Raw genomic sequence first — 21,423 nt, 5'->3', positions numbered from 1 at the left:
ACAACAGCACCATGCACTAGTTTGGGACAGGCAGTGAAGAAGCCGTAAGCGCACGGGTATTAATGTCATCATCTCTTCCATGCACAGCTGTAGACAGTTCAGCCACCTGGACAATTGAGCAGGCAGATTTTTTATTAAACTTTACAGGGGTTTTAATTTTTAAGACAGATACACACGCGCCACTAAATTAGTGCCCGTTTTGTGGTTGGGTTATTTAATTATTTCAATTGAATGTGTGATACCATTTGAACAGCTATCTCCTGGCCATCGTCCTGCTCTCTTTGCATAGTCTTCACTTCCCTAGCAACCGTCTCACTCCACTTGCCAAGTCCCAAATGTGTGATGCAATATTGTCCCACTGTTCCCTTCTGCTCCCCCACCTGTCTATCCAGCCGTCGTCTCTTGTCTTGTATTTAAATTGGAAACTTTTGGGACGAGGACTGTGATTTTGTTCTGCGTTTGTACAGCGCCTACCACCATGTGGTTCTGGTCCATGACTGTGTCTTCTAGGTGCTATAGTAATACAAATTATAAATAATACTGTCTGACAAGACCCAAAAGGAGGGACACAGAAATTATTCTTGCAGGAAACTAGATATGTCCATGAAATCTCCTCCTTTAGTGGGGTTGAAACCTAAGCTTCTGTAAATTAGAGTGACCACATAGCAAGTGCGAAAAATCAGGACACTTTTTTCGGGGGGGTGGTATAGTTGCCTTGCCGATACAAGACAAAGCCCCTAATATTGGGACAGTCTTGATTATATTGGGATGTCTGGTCACCCTACTGTAAATCTTTATTGCTCTATTGAACTCTGTGGAATTATGCTGAATTTCACCAGCTGAGAACTTGGCACTATCTCTGTTCCATAATTCTGCATGTCTGAGCTAAATCATTATCCACGCTGAATGCTAGCGGTGTGGAACATCAGCAATCAGCAGCGTGGAACAGCAGAGTGGGGCTGAAATGAGCGATGTCCCTCGGAGCTGTGATTGTCACTGCGTTGAGTACTCCCACCTTCCCCTTTTCAGCGCCTGTACCACAGGCTTCTTTTCGGAAGTGCCCTTTCTCGTGAGCTAAGCAACTTCACTCAGCCTCCCTCCCCTTTCAAACATGCGTCCCACAAAGCACTTCTGCATCAGGCTCTCCAAGCCCGGTCCGTTGTCCGTGCCTGCCGTGTCTTGTCTCCGTGTGTGCGCCCTAGATTGTCTGTTTCTGTAGAACTGTAAGCCCGCAGCGCAAGAGATAGGTGTTGCAATCTCCCTAGCCATTCAGGCCTTAATTTCTTTGTTGCGACCCCCACCAATGGTGCGCACTGCGTTGGCGGTTCCTGGGGTGAGAATGCAGGGAGCTGCATTGAAACTGCTCATGTAGACCACCAAACAGCCTCCCATAGGTGACGAGTGTTAGTCCCCATTGGTATGGGCTGCATTCGATGTGATGACATACAAGTGAAAGGCACCAGAGCCTGGGGTCCGGCCCCAGAGTCATCTGATCCTCCAGAACGTGCAAATCTTTGCTAGGCATGAGATTGTTCTTTGCGGCTGAGGGCAGGAATTGTACATGACCATGTTGTGACATTGTATCTCAAGCTAGCACCCCGGAAACGCCATATTCACCACTTTGAGATAATTATGACATCTCTTCTCCTCTCTTTCCCCCCAGGCCGCTGTTCCCGTTGCGGTGAGAACGTTGTCGGGGAAGGCACTGGCTGCACCGCCATGGACCAAGTGTTCCATGTGGAATGTTTTACCTGCATGACCTGTGGCAACAAGCTCAGAGGCCAGCCTTTCTACGCGGTGGAGAAGAAAGCGTATTGTGAACCCTGCTACATCGTAAGTGCCGAGGCTCCTTTCCAATGTGAATACAAACCAACAGAGTTTAGACATCTGTCGATACTCCCCTCCCTACTGTAGATTGCAGCATTGCCGTACAATTAAGGGTGAGCAACTCAACTTGCATAGAGTAAGAACAGACCCATCCGTGATGTTCAGAAACAAGTTAAAAAAAAAATCCCCCTTTCCCTCTTGCACATGATTTCTGGTGTCCAGCCAAGCCTTGAAACAAACATGCCAAAATAGAAAGAAGTTATTCTTGTGATAATCTCAGCCTGGCTGGGAAGAGAAGTAACAGCACTCTTAGGAGAAAGCCCTGTTCCCAAAAGCTTTCCACTGTAAGAGACCTGATTCTGAAGTCCTTGGGTCAGCAAAACTCCCACTGAAGGAGGGGGGAGACTGAAGGATCACGATGTAACTTTGCAACCCCACAAGACGATAAAAGCCGCCGAACAGCATCCAAACTTTAGGCCCCATCCATTGCCCTTTGAAATCAGGAGGAGTCCATCAACCAGTTTCAAGGGCCTTTGAATCCAGATGCCTTTTGCGGTTCACCCATTACCCATTAAAGAGTCTGCATTTAGCATGCCCTGGTATTTTGACGGTTTGGGTGAAAAAATTAGTTATAATCCCTGTATTTAGAATAAGCGAAGCTGCAGAATATCGCAGAAAAATTCTGTGGAGATCAATGAATCATCTTTGTGTAGATTTCTCTCTAATTCCTAGAACCCTTTCTCTCAACACTGGCTTTTGTCAAACATCCCTCAGTTATATTTATTCTCCCCTAATTGCAAGGTGAGGGGCTACAGCCAGGGTAACTAAGCCCCCAACGTCGAGTTTCCTTTGCAAGCTGAGGAGCCCGTCCTGCAAGGAGCTGAGTGCCTCCCATGAGATGCTGAGCACCCCGCATTCACATTGATGTCAGGGGGGAAATGAGGGTTGGGCACTTCCCAGAATCAGGCCTTCATGAGACCCAGTATCTGAAACCCATTTGCTACTTGCTAAAAGCTTTAGTTCCTCGGTAACGTTCTTTCATCACTTTTTTATTATTTATTATCATTACTACTTCAGAGCATGGTAACAATGCCTCATTATGCCTTGCCATTGCGACATGTCCTTTGCAGTGGGATTATCGCTAAAGTGTTGAATGCAATAATGGAGGATTGATGCTGCCTTATTTACAGTGGCAATGGTGGATGGTCCCGGTTAATTGGCTCTTAAAAACTAAATGATTTTTTGATTGAATATGTGCTTTTAAACCATTTCTCCTTTTAATGTTAGCATTAAAATTATTGTGCCATCAAATCTTTAAGGTTAATTTTGTGGCACGTGTGTTGGCCCTTGGGAGGAGACCATAATTCATTGCAAGGTGTGTCGTAATACACTTGGGGCAGTGCTTTATATCACTGAAGTTAAATGTCTCATTGACTTCGGGCTGGGATCTGCTAGTAGGTTCATACGATTTTTTTTTTAAACCAGGGATGATTTCTTCACTGCGCATCTGCTTTAGTTTGGGAGAACATCTGCATTAGCCACTGTAATAATGGGTTGAGATTATTTAATCCTATTACTTATACACTTCATTAGCCTGAGTGAATTGTTGGCAAGGGTTCAGTAAACTTCCTACGTTGGGAGATAAAAGGATGAGAGGAAAAATACAGAAGGATTCTGTTCATCTTCTTTCAAATTTATCTTCTATCTTTTTAAGGGATAAAGCAATGATAATTGCTTGGCTGCATCTGCAATAGTAAATTCCACACTACAGCTTTGAACACAGAGGAAAGGATAAACTTTTTATTTTTATAGCTTCTTTGAAATGATTAGGCAAAAAAAAAAAAAGTGTCCTTTAAATGTTCACCTGCACAAGCCACAAAAAAAGAAGCTTAAAGGCCTGGCACAAAACACTCCCAGGAATCCAGTCCGTTGCTGATGTGAAAACAACATTAATGGCATTACATACCCATAGCATGACATAAATAGGGGCAGTGATTTTAAACATCCAGATGGGGAAACTGGAGTCAAGAGTTTGACATCTGATTCAGTAAAGCCCTAGAGCATGTGCTGGACTTTAAGCCCGTGCCTAAGTCCCATTGTCTGACCTTGTCTGAAATGGCACATAAGCATGTATTTTCAAAACATGCCTAGCTGACTTCAGAGCCTACCATTTCAAAAGCAACTCCGGAGTCCAAGTCTCCTTGAACGTCAGTTTCACACTATGTGCTTTGCTGCGTTGGGGCCTGAATGATGTGCCCAGGGCTGCACGGCAAATCAGCGACTGAACCAGGCTTAGAAAGTAGAGGCCAAATTCTCAGCTGGCATAAATGAGCATAGCTCAGGAGAGCTACCGCAATTAACACCACCGGAGGTTCCGGCCCCAGGAATTCTTGGCTTCTGTTCCAATACTCAAACCACTAAACCAGGCTGCCTCTCTGAGATGAAAGAAGACAAAAAAGTGTTTGCCTCATCCAGATTTATAAACCAGGAACTGTTTGCTCTTCTGATAGTTTGCTCTGAGTGATTGCACCATGTGTGTCTGCATAGTCAGGCCACAGGCAAATAAAATGTTTTTGAACAATTAAAAATTGGCAAATGTTTCCGATGTTACTCTTGTGGTGGGGGAGCAGTAGTGAAGCCATAGTTAAGGTTGCAACAGAAATTGTTTAATTAGTCAATATCAGTGATCTGGTGTTTAAAAAAGAAGTGAGTAAACTAACCTAAACTAAAGTACATATTCCCCCAGTGAGAAGTTAGTAAACTCCAGTTACCCATGTTTACCCTATGCTACTGGTCAATATTGACGATAAAAGCCTGCAAACGTATCTCTCTGGTTTTGTTTATCATTGCCCCTCTTAACACAAAATGTCCAAACAGGGTCAGGTCCAAAACCTACTGCAGTCACTCACCCCTTGAAACAATTCCTTATCCCCATCTCAGAAAAAAAAATGCCACCCGGGTCTTGAGAACTTGAGTTTGACCCTAGAATTAGTTCCTAACTTTTAAGCACCCAAACGAGAGCATTTAATACAGACCGACGACTATTGCATTGCAATTGCTAAATGCTACACATGCATTTTTAATTCTGTTGCTCATGCTTTTGCTCAGTATTATTCATTTTATTCCTAAAACACCACCAACCTCCCTCCATCAAGACACCTGCGCTCAGTTAAAAGCAGTTGTGATAAGCGAAGTGTTACCATCGGGCAATGTGTCACTCCCTATCACTACTACAGTCAATCTAACCCCTAAAATCTGACAATATGTCTCCGATCTAACTAGACCCTCCGATACGTGAGCCATGTAGCGCGGCTACAATCTGTTGTCAATGTTAATATACTTTTTCCCCTTTACAGAGCAATTTACTGCCAAAAGCCTTTGGTTTGCTTGCTCGGTTTTTGCATTGGGCTTCGTATAAAGAAGAGGTTAAGGGGAATATTGCAAACATTGTCATAAAAGATTGAAGAGCAAGATGTTAGAGCCGTGCCAGCTGTCTCCTTTCCAACTACAGTATTACCATAAGGACTGAGCGCAAGGTTAGCCAGATATACTGGTCTGGCAGGGGATGCTGCTGTTTTGCAAATGGGAGTGTTTTTTGATGTCCTGATGACTTTCTCTGGGACCTGGAAATTTCCTTGCATTCTTCATCCCTGCTTCTTGGCAATCACTCCCCGGTTGTAACAGTGAGTGATAAACGATCTGTAGGGCCAAGTCCTGAGAGATGCTGAGCACCTGTCGTTGCCACTGCCGGCAATAAGATGTTGAGTACCCTCCCAGGATTCCCCTCTGTTGTCTGAGTGTCAAGGTCACCAAGTATCGGGCCTTGATGGAGCTGGCTGGGTGCCTTGGGGAAGAGGATGGGAGAAAGCGTAAAGAATTCTTCAGGCAAACCAGAAATATTCAGTAGTCAAAGCCGAGGGCCCTCAGAGAAGAACATCAGAAATTAGGGGGCTGGAAGCCATGAGCAGTGAAATAACAAAAGAGCAAAGTTGTCATGAGCCAGAGCTGCCCTTCCGTTTTTAACAACTCTACCTAGAACTGGGGAAGTCACACGGTGCTGTATTTCAGGCGCCGGGCCAAAACTCCGGAGATTTGGGTTCGATTCCTGCTTCAGCTGCAGGCTCCCCTATTTTCTCTTTCCTGGTGTTGTCACTTCCCCGGAGAAATCGCTTAGGGTAAAAAAAAAATGTAAAATCACTCAGGAGACTGTCCCATTAATTTTCAGTGGGCCTTGAACTCTTAAGGTGTATTAGGTGAATGTGGTTTTGAAAGTATTCCCCTAATCTTTCTGTGCCTCAGTTCCCCAGTGGTAAAAATGGAATAATAATACTCCCTTTCTCCTGCCGTTTGTCTGTCTTGTCCATTTCAATCGTAAGTGGCTCTGTCTCCTGCAGTATGTTTGCATAGCACAGCGGGGCCTGCATTTAGCGTGTTGGTGATTTTTTTGCAGGGGGTCACGCTGGATGGTCTGGTGGTTCCTTCTGGCCTTGGACTCTGAATCTGCTCCCATTGAAATCAATGGCAAAACTCCCATTAATTTGGATGGGAGACGTTAGACCAGTGCTGATTGCTTCTGAGAGAGAGGGGCCTGTGAAGTAACGTTAGCGTGCACAGATCTCAAGTCTGAGGTCAATCCCCACTGTAAAATTACATCTGTCTTTTAAAAGAATTCTAAATCATGTATGTAGATATTTCAGCACGAATTTAGCGACAACGTAACAATTTAAATTGGACAAGAAAAGAGAAGCTATAATTTAAAGAATGTTTTATGATTTTTTTAAGCCCTTTATTCTTGTTTTTGTCAAGCGACATATTGAATTTGAGAGTAATTTATGGAAAGTGTTGCCTGTGTGGTGTTGCGAGTGCTCCGTAATTTGAATTTAAACTGCTCAATGGGATCATTAAGACTATTATGCATGTTTTCCCAAAGAGTTTGAATTCAAAGTGACAACGCGAACAGAAATATAAAGTCGTGCACTCCTTAAATCATGGAATGGGTTTGTCCTCAAAGAATTTAATTGAGATCAGCATTATTCTGTACGCCCGATTTTAGGAGCTGCTGCTAATGTAACGTGATGCCCCTGAGTGGATTGTCAGCAGTGGGAATTGAACTTGAGATGTCAGGCTCTAAAAGACCCAGCTCTGTTAGCTAAGGCTGTAGCGGGCTCATCAGCATCCATCGTTGGCCCAGCCACCACTAGGGGGGACAGACTGCCACACCACGGCGGCATGGGTTACACTAGTACGCAGCAATTGCTAAGGTTGCCAGTTTCGGTTGGATGTATTCCTGGTGGTTTCATCACATGGCGTAATCTTTAATTCCCGATGAATCTAGAATTCAGGACAATCCTGGAGGGCTGGCAGAACTGGTGCAGCCAGGATATAAGACAGAGCAGCTTCTGGAGCTGCTGTGGTTTACTCCAGGGACCTCCGGTAGCTCCAGAGTCCAGAGGGTGCAAAAATGGAAGAGGTAATAGTCACTGTGCCAGCACCTACCCCTCGGAACCTTTGCATGTTTGTTCAGAGCTAGGAAACTTTGTTGATCCCGTCTTGCCTTTCCCAGTCATCTGACAGCTTAGAAGAGTGGGCGGGGAAGAGATAAAGTGAATATTTTGTTTCTAGACAAAATGAAACGAGTATTTTTCCCTTTTCTTTTTAAAGTAAATAGTCTCCTTTCGAGTGTGTGGCTCTAAAAAAGAGACTGTGGGGGTGATGAGAGTACTATGCGGTAACTCCTCTATAGAGAAGCACGTGGGTCATTATAGAGAGGACAAGGACCAATTATACTCATTAGCCAACAAGGACAGAACAAGCTGTCCATGTGCTGAAGCTGCAGCAGGGAAAATGCCAGGAGAATGTGACGGAAAACTTCATAACAAGGGGCCTTGCCAAGAGTGGTGATGGGATCACCTTGGCTGGGGATTTTCAAAGCCAGACTGGACACCTATCAATTAGGGGTGGTTTGAGGATAATGAGATCAATCTGTTTGCAATGCAGCAGGATGTGCTTGGACATCCCTCTGAAAATCCTTATTTCCACAGGCATGAGAATAGGGCCAGACGCTGTCTGCAGGCTGCCTTTTGAGACAAAGCAGGGGGGAATGTGTTAGCCAAATGCACATAATCCCAGATTAAACTCTCTCCCTACCTGCTAGAGCTCTGGGAGGAGGTGGTGCTGTCCAGCTAGCAGAGGGCTTCGTGCTTCAAGGTGGGGAGCGATGTGGCTCCTTTTAACAGGAGCAGCATACTTGCCCCCGGCTTGTGTACTCTGCACTGTGCAGCATACCACCCCCGCCCTCTGGGCAGCAGACCCTACTTCTTGGCGGTCTGAGCCCTGAGAGCTGTTGTTTGTTTAGATCATTTCCTTTAGTGTTTAAACCTGCCCCCGTCCCAGGCTCTGGTCGCCCCTACACAGACCTCCTGCAAAAAGATGGAAATATCAGGGGGAGGCACGTTTTCATTGCTGGGGAGCCCTTGACTCTGCAAATCCCTTCCAGGCCGGTTTGACGGAGCCCGGCTCTTTTGCCCCTTGCTGCAGGGGGGACAGGTTGCTTTCCAGGGAAGCTCTGTTCTCTTACTAAGCCGTGGACCCTCTGTTTGCTCTTTCAGCATTTTATAATTTAGGTGCATTTTACAAATTAAAAAAAAAAAAGATGTGCCAGGCAATGATTTGAGACACCCTGTTCGGGAAGGCCCTAACATTAGAAAGGTTGGAGGCAGATGTTCTCTCTGTCACAGAAGTAGAATGAAGTGGTCAGGGACAAGCTGCTGTCCTGCAGTGTTAAACGACCACGTGTCCTCGACTGGATTTCCCACCCAGTGGGGTGAGTTCCAGTCAATAACATTTCCTGTAAGGACAACACCCTCCCTTTCGGCTGGACCGGTGGGATTTTACAGGTCCAGGACTGTGCCGCTGCTAAAGGATTGTTCTTCAATACATGGCACTGACTGCAGCTGCTCCCGGCTGTGCAGAGAGATTGCTGCTTAGGTGTCCTGGCTCGGGTGTCCTGCTGCTAGCAGACTGGTATGCTGCGATGGCAGACGTGCCGGAGAGAATCATCTCATTCATCGGAATCCATGTGGCATGGGAAGAATTTCTCTCTCCTTTAAAAGAAAACACTGACGCGTAAGGAGGCGAGGCAGGCTCAGTGCTCCAGGCACTCACATAGGCCTGTTTTTATTGGAGCCGCCGCCTCCTGTCACCAAACCACCTGCGTTTCTCCCCCTTTGTCGTTATTCCAGTAGCACCCAGAGCCCGCACTAATACTGAACCCAGTTGTGCTGAGCAAACACAGTGAGAGACAGTTCCTGCCCCAAAGAACTCCCAGTGCAAACAGCCCCGGGTGGGGGAGAAGGTGGATTGTTATCCCTAAGGCCCAGAGAGGTTCAGTGACTTGACTTGCCCAGGGTCACACAGAACCAGGAACAGAATCCAGCCCATCTCAGTCCCAGTGCGGTGCCCATCATGCTGACCAATATCGTCTCATCGTTTCCGTACACTCCCTCCATCTGTCTCTTGAGTTATCCTTAGATTATCAGCTCCTCGGGGCAGGACCGTCTTTTTGGTCCGTGTGTGGACAATGGCTAGGCTCCTGTGTGCAACGGTAATAGAAATCATTAACCACAAGCCCGTCTGTCCTCCACCGTCTATGTCCTTTTGGAACCCGGACGCTCTGCTGCTTTAAGCGAGGGACTCTCTCTCTCCTTCAGGGGCGTGCAGCTGCTAGCGCAGTGGGGCTCTGATCCCTCACTAGGGTGATATACATCATAATGTGTGCGGGAGAGCTACGGGAGAGTGTTCTGCAGGTGCGGCAGGCGGGGAGGCAGTGTGACAGGATGGCATGTTATCAAGTGTTAATCATTGCTCATCCATCGCGCGTTGTTCTTGCCTTTCGTTTAAAATAGATAAGAGAGAATTATTTTAAGGGGGTGTTGATTTTCATAACTGCATGTGTAAAAGGTGCATTTATCATCTGTGTGTGTGTAATTCCATCCAGTCTGTGGTATTTAGCCATGGGGGCTATAAAGAAAGATAATGGCATTTAAGCCAGTTAATTCAGTTCTGAAAACCTGGTCTTAAATCAATAGGGGGTTCATTTTTTGCCTTTGGTTTAAGGGGGGGAGGGAGGGAAGAGAGGGGGTTGGTTGCTTTGCACTTGGGCCAATACATTAGCATTGTACCACTGACCTTGTTAATAGCCAGAGTTACTGGTTAAAGGCCTTTGACCTGATGCTGCTCCTTGCTAACGATGCTTTGAGTGTTCCAGCTGCTCTGCCTTTTCATAGTATGGATTTAGCAGGTCTGATTGATCCTTACCCAATTTTTTCAGAGAACAAAGAGTCTCACCTCTCTCTGAGCGAAAATGCCCTCCGACTTAGTCCAGGCAGCAGTTTGCCAACCTCATGGCCAGGGAAGAGCGGAAAAGTAGAGCATGGCCTTTGTGAATGCTGCTTCAGTCAGACGCTTTGTTGACGCCTGAGCAAAAGGAGCTTCGCTTTGGGAGAAAGTTCCATCTTTGAACTGATCCTGCCTCCAGCAGGGCTCTGTTTTTGGCGCTCGGCAGCGTTGGTTCGACTGCATGCAATGTTTGTTTGCAGTAGAGGAAACCGTCTGACTTGCCACCATACACACGCAAACCCCAATGGGTTTGGTAGATTTCTAGTTAGAAAAACGGCATAATGCCAGCGAAGGGAAAGGACAACAAACAGTGACGGTGACAAGAGGAAAAGTTTATTGATTCTAAGCTGTATCGCGAGTGCTGGCTGCACATCGAGGGAGAACGCACATTCCAAGTGCATCTGCCCTTCCCCCTCAGCTGCACTGATTACAAAGCTGTGGGCCAAGAATAATATTGACAGAAAAAGTAAATCATCCACTTGGGCTTTTTACCAGAAGGAAGACCAGATTACATGTGGAGTTTAATTCTTAGCCTGGGCTTTGCCAGGGATAAGAAGTTATTGCAGGCTGTACATGTAGCAGTTCTCATTGCTAGCGGAGAACATGATGGTAGATCAACCAACAAGACCTATAGGGTCTATAGTTGTCACTCGTCAGTGTCAAGAAAACCACCTGCATAGGCGGCGACAGCTATCCTATTGTAGGAGACCCGGGCTTGGTAGGTGGGATCTGTCATAATGCCAAGAAGGTTTAAGGCATATGGCGTAGTTTGCATAGCTTTTGCCCCTGTTGTTCCATGGCTTGTTCTCCTTTGTGTAATGCATTTCCCACGGAACATTTAGTTTAGATGCCGCCCGTGGTTTTTCACAGGGATTCTGCCTTTTACCCAGTTGCATGCAGTGAGAGTTGGATTGACCTTAAGTACTGTAAGGAAGTGTAATGGGTTTGCTCGGGGACTCAGAAATCTGTATGATCTCTTTACTACATGGCCCTGGCTTCAGAGACTCCCACTTGGATAGTAAATGTATCCAATGTTTTCTTTGAGGGTTATGGATTTATTTTTTTAACAGCAATCACATATAAGACATGGTTTTGACTCCTAGACTTTAAGGCCGGAAGGGACGATCGTGATCATCTCATTGACCTCCTGCACGTCACAGGTCACGGAACCTCACCCACCCACTGCTGTAGTAAGCCCGTAACCTCTGGCTGAGTTCTGAAGTCCTCAAATCATCATTTAAAGACTGCAAGTGACAGAGAATCCTCCACTTTCTCTGGTTCAAACCAGCTAGTGTCCCATGCCCCACACTGCAGAGGAAGGTGAAAAACCTCCAGGGTCTCCTTGGGGAAAATTCCTTTCCAACCCCAAATATGGTGATCAGTCAGATTCTGAGCATATGGGACACCTGGGCCCTCCCCATCTGGTGTCCCATCTCCAGCCATTGGAGATATATGCTAATAGCAGTCGCAGATGGGCCATGTGCAACTGTCGGCAGTCTCATCATACCGTCCCCTCCATAAACGTATCAAGCTCAGTCTTAAAACAAGTTAGGTTTTTCGCCCCCACTTACTCAATTGAGGGCTCTTCCAGAACTTTACCTTTCTGATAGTTACAAACCTTCACCTAATTTCAAGCCTAAACTTATCAATGGCCAGTTTATAGCCGTTTGTTCTTGTGCCAACATTGGCCATTAACTTAATTAACTCCTCTCCCTCTCTGGCGTTTAGCCCTCTGATGTATTTATAGAGAGCGATCAGATCTCCCCTCAGCCTTCCTTTGGTTAGGCTAAACAAGCCAAGCTCCTTAAGTCTCCTCTCGTAAGGGAGGTTCTCCATTCCTCGGATCATCCTGGTAGCCCTTCTCTGCACCTGTTCCAGTTTGAAATCAGCTTTCTTACATGTGGGAGACCAGAGCTGCACACAGGATTCCAGATGAGGTCTCACCAGTGTTTAATGGTACTAACACTTCCCTGTCTCTACTGAAAATACCTCGCCTGATGCATCCTAGGATTTTATTAGCTGTTTTCATGGCTGCATGACATTGGCAGTTCGTGGTCATCTTGTGATCGACCAATAACCCAGGTCTTTCTCCTCCGCTGTTGCTTCCAACTGATTCATCCCCAGCTTCCAGCAAAAATGCTTGTCATTAGTCCCTAAGTGCTTGATGCTGCACTATTAAATGTTGTCCCATTTCTATTACTCCAGGTTTCACAGTCATCCAGATCTTTGTGTATGATATTCAGGTTTTACTCCTGTATTGGCAATACCTCCCAGTGTTGTCATCCACAAACTTTATTAGCGTAGGGTTCTATGGGGAGATTGAAAGTATCTTCCAGAAAGTGATGGGGTTTGGAGAAGAGCTTTTCAGTTATTTTCATTTACTGGCTGGCCGAGTTAATTTGTTACCATGTGATTGTTTAAGGCCACTAGTGGATGAAGTTTGTGTCATTCATATGTAATTTTTAATTCTGCTGGGTAGGCATTATTCTGTTGTTGTAAGATTAATTAATGATCACGGTGCCTAGAGCTCTTTGTATAGGTATCTTTTTAAACTACTGTACACATCTAAATAAATAACAAATACAGTGAATTCTAGCAGCATGCCAGCGCCTACCGGAGCACTAAACACTGAAATTGACCAGATCAGTCTTTTTTTCACTGTCCCTGTTGCGGGCAGTCCATGAAGCAAGCTAACAGCATCAATGGTGAAAAGTAAATCAGGTTCAACGTGTTATTAGTAACATGGGTAAGGACTGCCTCTCGTAAAAGCTTTATTATTATCTTAACTCTTGACACTGTCGCTTCTTTATTTTATTTTTATTTAATTTATTTTAACCAATACATTATTTTGGCACTCTTCCACCAGAGGTGTCTACGTAAATGCGAGCAGTTTTAAAGCTAGACAACACTTCTTAAATTAGTAAATATTTCCTTCAGAAAGCCACTGTGACCGGACATATTTTAGGAGGCAAAGTAAAATTACAGCAATGTTCTCTACTCTGTTTGAGTAACTTTTAAACTTTTTTTAAAATTAAATGTGCTGCCAAATATTTATCTTCTGTCATGAAAAGAAAAATATTTGTTTGATGTTCTATTCTCCTTGGCATTTAGCTGTTACTTGGAGCTCTCAAAAGTCTCTGTATTCCCCTAGCATGGTGACAGGTTTCAGCGGGGTAGCTGTGTTAGTCTGTATCAGCAAAAACAATGAGGAGTCCTTGTGGCACCTTAGAAACTAACAAATTTATTTGGGCATAAGCTATTCCTCCCTTGGTATTCACCCCTTCTTGTCAACCTTTGAGAATAGGCCACTTCCACCGTAATTGAATTGGCTCGTTAGCTCTGACCCCCCATTTGGTAATGCAACTCCCATCTTTTCATGTGCTGTGTATTTATACCTGTTACTGTATTTTCCACTCCATGCATCTGATGAAGTGGGTTTTAGCCCACGAAAGCTTATGCCCAAATAAATGTGTTAGTCTCTAAGGAGCCGCAAGGACTCCTCATTGTTTTGGTATTCCCCTAAAGACTTAATGTAGGTCACTGATAGTGAGATTGTGGCCCTTACGTAGAACTGCAGTCCGGGTAGGCCTGGATTCAGCAAAGCACTTAAGCAAGGGCTTAAACTCCGTTGGCTTCAGCACACGGTATTAGGCCCAACAATTGGTCTGATGTGCACAGAAAAGCTTTTTAAGCCGTTTCCAGAGATTTAGAGAACATTTGAGTCGCAGCTTCACTCAGAGTTCTATGCAATTGGCTTCACTGTAACTAAGGCAACGGGGTTTAAAGGTGAAGGGATACAAAAACAGGGACCGTATACGGCACAGCCTTGCAAACACGACTGAGCGGAGCACTCATTACAGTGATGGGATTACCCACAATACTGAGCACCAGTCTTGGTAGCATATGCAGGATCAAACCTAAAGATTTTTTTTTAAATCTTTCTGAAACATTTCTAAAGTGGTTAATTCTGCTTCAGGAAAACTCAAGTGACTTCTAAAGAATCCCTGGCCATCAGGGAGCTCGCAGGTATCAACTACTATTGTATAGCACCAATGTGATCATCTGGTCTCACCCCCTCTATGACACTGGCCAGAGAACTTCCCTGAATTAATTCCCATTTGAACTCAAGCAGATCTTTTAGAAAAACCTCCTATCTTGATTTAAAAATGGCCAGTGATGGAGAACCCACCGGAACCCTTGGTAGATTGTTCCAGTGGTTAATTACCCTCGCTGTTAAAAGTCCGTGCCTTGCTTCCAGTCTGAATTGGTCTAGCTTCAACTTCCAGCCGGGACCTCACCTGAGACCTTTTTGCTGCAAAGAGACCATTCCCGTTTTAAAACAAGAGAGTCCAGAGGTGCTCTGTTGCCTCTGACAGGTTTTCTTTCACTCTGGCGTGGCAATAAGATTAAAGTTTTATGGCAATATCACCACTATCCTAAGAAGAAAAATAATGATCATCATAAAACCTTTCCTTTCTGCCCGTTAGATTTCAAACTCTTTTCTGCATCTGTTAATACAATCCTTAATTCACTTGGAACATTTTACTGTCATTTCAGATATGTTTAATCAAATAGAATTATTGCCCTAATATTCTCTTAATCTTTGTATTTCATACATGCACCATGTCACCCCCACCCCCACATTCCTTACAGAGTATATTTTTGCACGGAAGTCAGTCTTGAGATCATGTGAAAAATCAAAGAGCTTTAGCCTGAACACTGCTCACTTCCACTGAAGTGTCTTTCATGCCCTATTAATTACTTTAATGGAGACATGCTGCTTTAAGGGAGTTCTTTATTAATACCACTAAATCTTTTTTTATTGTTGTTTAAACACTTTTTCTTTCCATCATGTAGATGTATTTAATCCTTTCCGTCTTTAAAATAGATGAGTGCATAATGCCACATAAAATATTTTGACACTTCTATTTTACATTCTTCGGCCGGGGGGGCCGGGGCATTTTGTTCTTTGGAATGTTCTCTTTTGCTTGATGTATCTCTATTTTAGCATAAGCGATGGGGTAGTAAAAGGGACATCCTCCCTGGAAGGAAAAAAAAGTCACATCCTTCCATATATTACTAATAATATGTTAGCTTATTATACGGAAGGAACTTTAAACCTCAGATTGACTTCTTGCTACGTGTGCTGTGAGGTAGGTTTGCTGTTGGCTCTTTGGTCTTCTGGGACATTGAAACTAGAATGGTCAGTTTGGCTTTCAGGTTGTCACCACAAAGCTGTTATTCAGGAAAACACTTAACCCTGTGTTCTAATCTGGTCCATTCCTCTCCTGGACAGCAGCTAGCGGTGTGTGTATATTCTGCCTGGGACAGGAACGCGTTCGTTAATCAGGACCTTAGATTGGGTTATCCAGCACGTAGGGCTTGTCTCTTAAGGTTGTTACCTCTGAGCTACAACAGAAATGGGACATCTGGACTGATCCTGAGCCCATCAAACTGAACAGCTGGCAGTGCACTGAGCACCCTTACAGATTTCCCAGAACTGCCAGCTCAAAAAAGTAACAATCCTGCGAAAATCTGGTGGCAATCCTACTGTCTGTACCTAAAAGTTATACGGTGTTAACTATACATATAATTTGATACCAGCCCTCCTAGTGAAATAGTTATACTGGAAAAATGTTTGTGTAGACCAGACCTAATACTGGATTTTAATACACTGCATATATGAATTTTTCAAAGATGTATCTTGTTTGTTGAAAATGTTTAGATTCATACTGATTAAAAAAAAAACTACATTGGGACATTGGGTGGAATTTTCAAAAGCATCTAAGTGATTTAGGAACCTGACTGCCACTCTAGATTGATTTAAATCACCAATTTTAATCATGATTTAATCAGCAAGCAGGAAACCTTGATTTAAATAGTCAATTTTTAAATTTGTTTTGCATTTGTGCTTTTTAGTTATATTCTTAAAGAAAGGTTGAGTCTCACTGGTTGGTATAATTTGGTACTTCGTTTTGCTAACCAGGAGGATTCACTATATCTCTCTATATTTTTTAAGTAATGATATCACTTATTCAAATTCTTGATATTTACAGTTTTTTAAATTGCTAGAAAATGGTGGATGACACTTTCTTATTTATTAGAAGATGATTCATAGAATCATAGACTATCAGGGTTGGAAGGGACCTCAGGAGGTCATCTAGTCCAACCCCTTGCTCAAAGCAGGACCAATTCCCAACTAAATCATCCCAGCCAGGGCTTTGTCAAGCCTGACCTTAAAAACCTCTAAGGAAGGAGATTCCACCACCTCCCTAGGTACCCATTCCAGTGCTTCACCACCCTCCTAGTGAAAAGGTTTTTCCTAATATCCAACCTAAACCTCCCCCACTGCAACTTGAGACCATTACTCCTTGTTCTGTCATCTGCCACCACTGAGAACAGTCTAGATCCATCCTCTTTGGAACCCCCCTTCAGGTAGTTGAAAGCAGCTATCAAATCCCCCCTCACTCTTCTCTTCTGCAGACTAAACAATCCCAGTTCCCTCAGCCTCTCCTCATAAGTCATGTGCTTCAGCCGCCTAATCATTTTTGTTGCCCTCCGCTGGACTCTTTCCAATTTTTCCACATCCTTCTTGTAGTGTGGGGCCCAAAACTGGACACAGTTAATTTTTTACTCATGATTTGTGTCAAGCTGCATTGGATAGAAATGGGAATTCCAATTAAAAGCGCACGAAAACATTATTTTAATACTCTTTTTTATTAAATAAATAAAATGATCTTAAATGTGCTGGCTACATAAGAAAAACATGGTTTGCGTTTAAAACTAATGTATTAAATACATGAAGTATCTGTAGTCAGTCAATTGAACTGGTTGTTTCTAGTCATCGTGTCCTTCAAGATTTTAGAATTAATAGATCTCATCCTCTCATTCCTAGTTTTTATTCATAGTTTGGAAGAGGAGAACAAACTTTCCTGCTTTTTCAACTCCCAGCTGGTTGTTCTGCATTGAATGAACTATTCATTGAACTAAACTAGTTGAACAAACTGAAATGAAGAAATATTCTTTCTGTACCTGCAGAAAAGACTGCTGCTGTCAAAAGTTGATTTAGTGTTTCGGCAAACTCTGGTTCCAGGTGCTTAGCCAGTGACGGCCACCAGTTCACTGGTCTGACTTTCTATAATACTGCAGCAGAAAACATGTACTGCTTTTAAATATTACTCTTTTATTTAATTCAAATTATTTTAATAGATTATTGTACGTTCGGCCTTAACATTAAAAAATCTGATTTAAATAAAAAAAATCTCATTTTTTTTAATGTTGTTGTTTTTTTATATCATAGTTTTTATCCACTCTGCTCCTTAAGGGCCTAGGTCACTTTTGAAAATTGGACTTAGGTGCCTGAAAATTTTACCTCTAATTTATTGAACAGCCATTGCTGATCATTTCCTGCATTTAAGATCTATGGGCTTGTCTATACTTACCGCGCTGGTTCGGCGGCAGGCAATCGAACTTCTGGGTTCGATTTATCGCGTCTAGTCTGGACGGATAAATCGAACTCAGAAGTGCTCCCCGTCGACTCCGGTAATCCTGCTCGCCACGAGGAGTACGCAGAGTCGACGGGGGAGCCTGCCTGCCGGGTCTGGACGGCGGTAAGTTCGAACTAAGGTACATCGACTTCAGCTACGTTATTCACGTAGCTGAAGTTGCGTACCTTAGTTCGATTTGGGGGTTTAGTGTAGACCAAGCCTATGAAGAACCTTGGTTGAGTTTTAAAAGAAAATCAAACAAACATGAATTATTGCAGTACATTATCAAAGAATTTCTTTTGGCTTAGAAATGTCCTTACGTGTTTGAATAGGTTTTTACATTGTGTATGCCCGTGTAATGTCCATACAGGTTTCTCACGGCCTCTATGGAGTCTGATCTGACAAGTGTTTGTCACTAGTGCACTTAACTTTAGCTGGGCAAAGCTTTTTGTTTGGGAAGGGTATTGTAACGGCAACAACACATAGTGAAATATAAAGGCAAGAGTAAAATTGTGGGACTTCCTGACATTTTAAAATAAGCAGCTGATCAAATCTTTGGACCCAAGTACTGCTCTGTGTTCCCGGGTGTAAATTCAGAGTGACTCCAGTGATGTCACTGGAGTTGCTCTGGATTCACTGCAGGTGTAAGTCAGAGCACAGTCTGACCCTGTGAGAGACGTTTCTGAAGCCTGCTCCGGCTCCCTCTGAAATTACTGAGAGTATTTCCATTGACTTTCATGGGAGCTGGATCAAACCTTAGTTGCACAACAACACATGGCTAACAGAAGTATACCCGTGCCATTTAATGCATAGCATAAAGGTGCTCCTTGGAGGGTACACATTCTAGTTTTAATTTCTATGCTTTCATATAGAAGATAATCAAGAGAGATGCAATAAACAGCATTCATATTAATTTTAGTTTGTAACACCCTAACACGATCAGAAAGACTGATGAGATGTTATATTTTTTCCCTTTAGCTTCTGTGTTTACTCCCCCTCTCCCTTGTGCATACCTTTTTTATTTTTTAAATAAATAATCATATTTTAAAAGCAGTGTAAATAGATTGCAAAGTGTGCTCCAATGGGGTGGATAAATATATTCCATCTGGTAGGGAGTGATTATTAAATAATTCACGACTGGCAAACCCAGGAGTGAGTTATCCATTTTCTCCTTCTTCACGAGTAATTTTTTTTTTCAGATCCCACAGGAGCTAATTATGTTTTCTTTGTACATAATGTTTAATAATTTTTTTATATTCTGACACTAACTCCTCTAACTACAGATTCTGCATTTATTTTCCAAAATGTATGGGTGTTGGCGGGAGGGCATACGTCACTTTCCTTCCCTCTTTTGGAAAAAAAAGAAAGAGAGAGAAAGGTGTATATCTACAGCTCTCATGGAAACAGAAGAATTTGGAAAGGAATTTCCAAATATATAATGAAATTTGGTTTGTGCAGAGGGCAGACCAGCGGAAGGACTAAGGGGTAAGCATAGATCTGGAGCTGGGCCTTAGCACAGGATGTGAACTTCATCACCTGCAGCAGTGTAAGTTTCACTCGGTCCCTCACCTCATAGAACCATGGAAACTAAAGTTGATGGTCTTCCGCCCCTTGATGTCAGTGGGATCAAGATCAGGCCCCTAGGACACATCTATTCAGACCTCCTTTGTCCAGCCTACCTTTAAACGAGCTTGGCTTGCTGATCATCATTAAGCAGATTACCAGATGAGGGCCTGATCCAAAGCCCATTGAAGCCAGTTGAAAGACTCCCACTGATATCAACAGACTTTGCATCGGTCCTTAAGAGGATTGCAGAGTTATTCCCAGTAGGCAAAAGTCATCCCTTCCAAGTACAGTAAAAGCTTTGTTATCCGGCATGGTGGGAGAATGAGGGGTGCCGAGTAGTCAAAAATTCTGATTAACTAAGAGTGATACTTACCAATGGAGTACCACTTTTCAAAGAATTAGAATACAATAAAATTAATAAAGTATAAAATAGTGTACAGGTACTCACCAATCCCGCCGTCGTCCTGCACGGCAGAGTGGTTGGTTTCTTGAAGCACTTAGATGTATACAGGTAAAGTTTTCTATACAGTAGGTTATGTTATGCACTAACACTCGACTGAACAAAATTTAATCTTTTTTGATGATTCAGAAGGCACTTCAGGATCTTAGAATCATAGAAGATTAGTGTTGGAAGAGGCCTCAGCAGGTCATCTAGTCCCACCCCCTGCTCAAAGCAGGACCAACCCCAACTAAATCATCCCAGCCAGGGCTTTGTCAAGCCAGGCCTTAAAAACTCTAAGGATGGAGATTCCACCACCTCTCTAGGGAACCCATTCCAGTGCTTCACCATCCTCTTAGTGAAATAGTGTTTCCTAATATCCAACATAGACCTCCCACACTGCAACTTGAGACCATTGTTCCTTGTTCTGTCATCTGCCCCCACTGAGAACAGCCGAGCTCCATCCTCTTTGGAACCCCCCTTCAGGTAGTTGAAAGCAGCTATCAAATCCCCCCTCACTCTTCTCTTCTGCAGACTAAACAATCCCAATTCCCTCAGCCTCTCCTCGTAAGTCATGTGCCCCAGCCCCCTAATCATTTTCATTGCCCTCCGCTGGATTCTCTCCAATTTGTCCACATCCTTTCTGTAGTGGGGAGCCCAAAATTGGACGCAGTACTCCAGATGCGACCTCACCAGTGCCGAATAGAGGGGAATAATCACTTCCTTCGATCTGCTGGCAATGCTCCTACTAATACAGCCCGATATAGCATTAGACTTCTTGGCCACAAGGACACACTGTTGACTCTTATCCAGCTTCTCATGCACTGTAATCCCCAAGTCCTTTTCTGCAGAACTGCCCCTTAGCCAGTCAGTCCCCAGCCTGTAGCAGTGCATGGGATTCTTCTATCCTAAGTGCAGGACTCTGCACTTGTCCTTGTGGAACCTCATCAGATTTCTTTTGGCCCAATCCTCCAATTTGTCTGTGTCAGTCTGGACCCTATCCCTACCCTCAAACATATCTACCTCTCCCCCCAGCTTAGTGTCATCCACAAACTTTCTAAGGGTACAATCCATCCCATCATCCAGATCATTAATGAAGATGTTGAACAAAACCGGCCCCAGGACCGACCCCTGGGGAACTCCACTTGATACCAGCAGCCAAGTGGACATTGAGCCGTTGATCATTACCTGTTGAGCCCGACGATCTAGCCAGCTTTCTATCCACCTTACAGTCCATTCATCCAATCCATACTTCTTTTACATGCTGGCAAGAATACTATGGGAGACCGTATCAAAAGGTTTGCTAAAGTCAAGGTATATCACATCCACCGCTTTTCCCATATCCACAGAGCCAGTTATCTCCTCATAGAAGGCAATCAGGTTGGTCAGGCATGACTTGCACTTGGTGAATCCATGTTGACTGTTCCTGATCACCTTCCTGTCCTCCAAGTGCTTCAAAATGGATTCCTTGAGGACCTGCTCCATGATTTTTCTGGGGACAGAGGTGAGGCTGACTGGTCTGTAGTTCCCTGTGCAGTGCTCAGGGTCATCATTATCAACACCAATCATCATTGTAGATGTAGAAGGTGTAGGAGATTGGGCTGAATCTGTAATGACCCTATGACATAGTGTAGAAGCTGCTTTTTTGAATACATCCCTGATATGAGCTTGCTGACTTGTCTTTATGCCTTTATGCCTTTTTTGCAT

The 21,423-nt window shown here is 43.9% G+C and overlaps 1 protein-coding gene and 1 long non-coding RNA gene across 21 annotated transcripts in view; one reads left to right on the top strand and one right to left on the bottom strand.

Annotated features, from left to right (window-relative positions):
* LPP (LIM domain containing preferred translocation partner in lipoma) overlaps nt 1-21,423 on the top strand; it is a 438,751-nt gene that overhangs the window by 368,794 nt on the left and 48,534 nt on the right. For all 20 annotated transcript variants that reach the window (XR_010590535.1, XM_065557534.1, XM_065557541.1 and 17 more), the window contains one exon: nt 1,664-1,833. Coding sequence is in view for 19 of the 20 variants with exons in the window: in XM_065557534.1 (XP_065413606.1) it covers nt 1,664-1,833 (170 nt within the window). In the remaining variant the exon portion in view is untranslated. The remainder of the gene's footprint in view (nt 1-1,663; nt 1,834-21,423) is intronic.
* Nucleotides 2,482-10,506, bottom strand: LOC135973623 (uncharacterized). The gene is made up of 2 exons (XR_010590536.1): nt 10,174-10,506; nt 2,482-5,996 (listed from the first exon to the last, which is right to left on the bottom strand). It is a non-coding gene; the product is annotated as an uncharacterized LOC135973623 (long non-coding RNA).

Source organism: Chrysemys picta, chromosome 9 (assembly GCF_011386835.1).
Source record: "Chrysemys picta bellii isolate R12L10 chromosome 9, ASM1138683v2, whole genome shotgun sequence".
Taxonomy (NCBI): Eukaryota; Metazoa; Chordata; order Testudines; family Emydidae; genus Chrysemys; species Chrysemys picta.
Note: the sequence above shows the minus strand (reverse complement) of the source record. Positions and strands in the feature narration are given on the sequence as shown.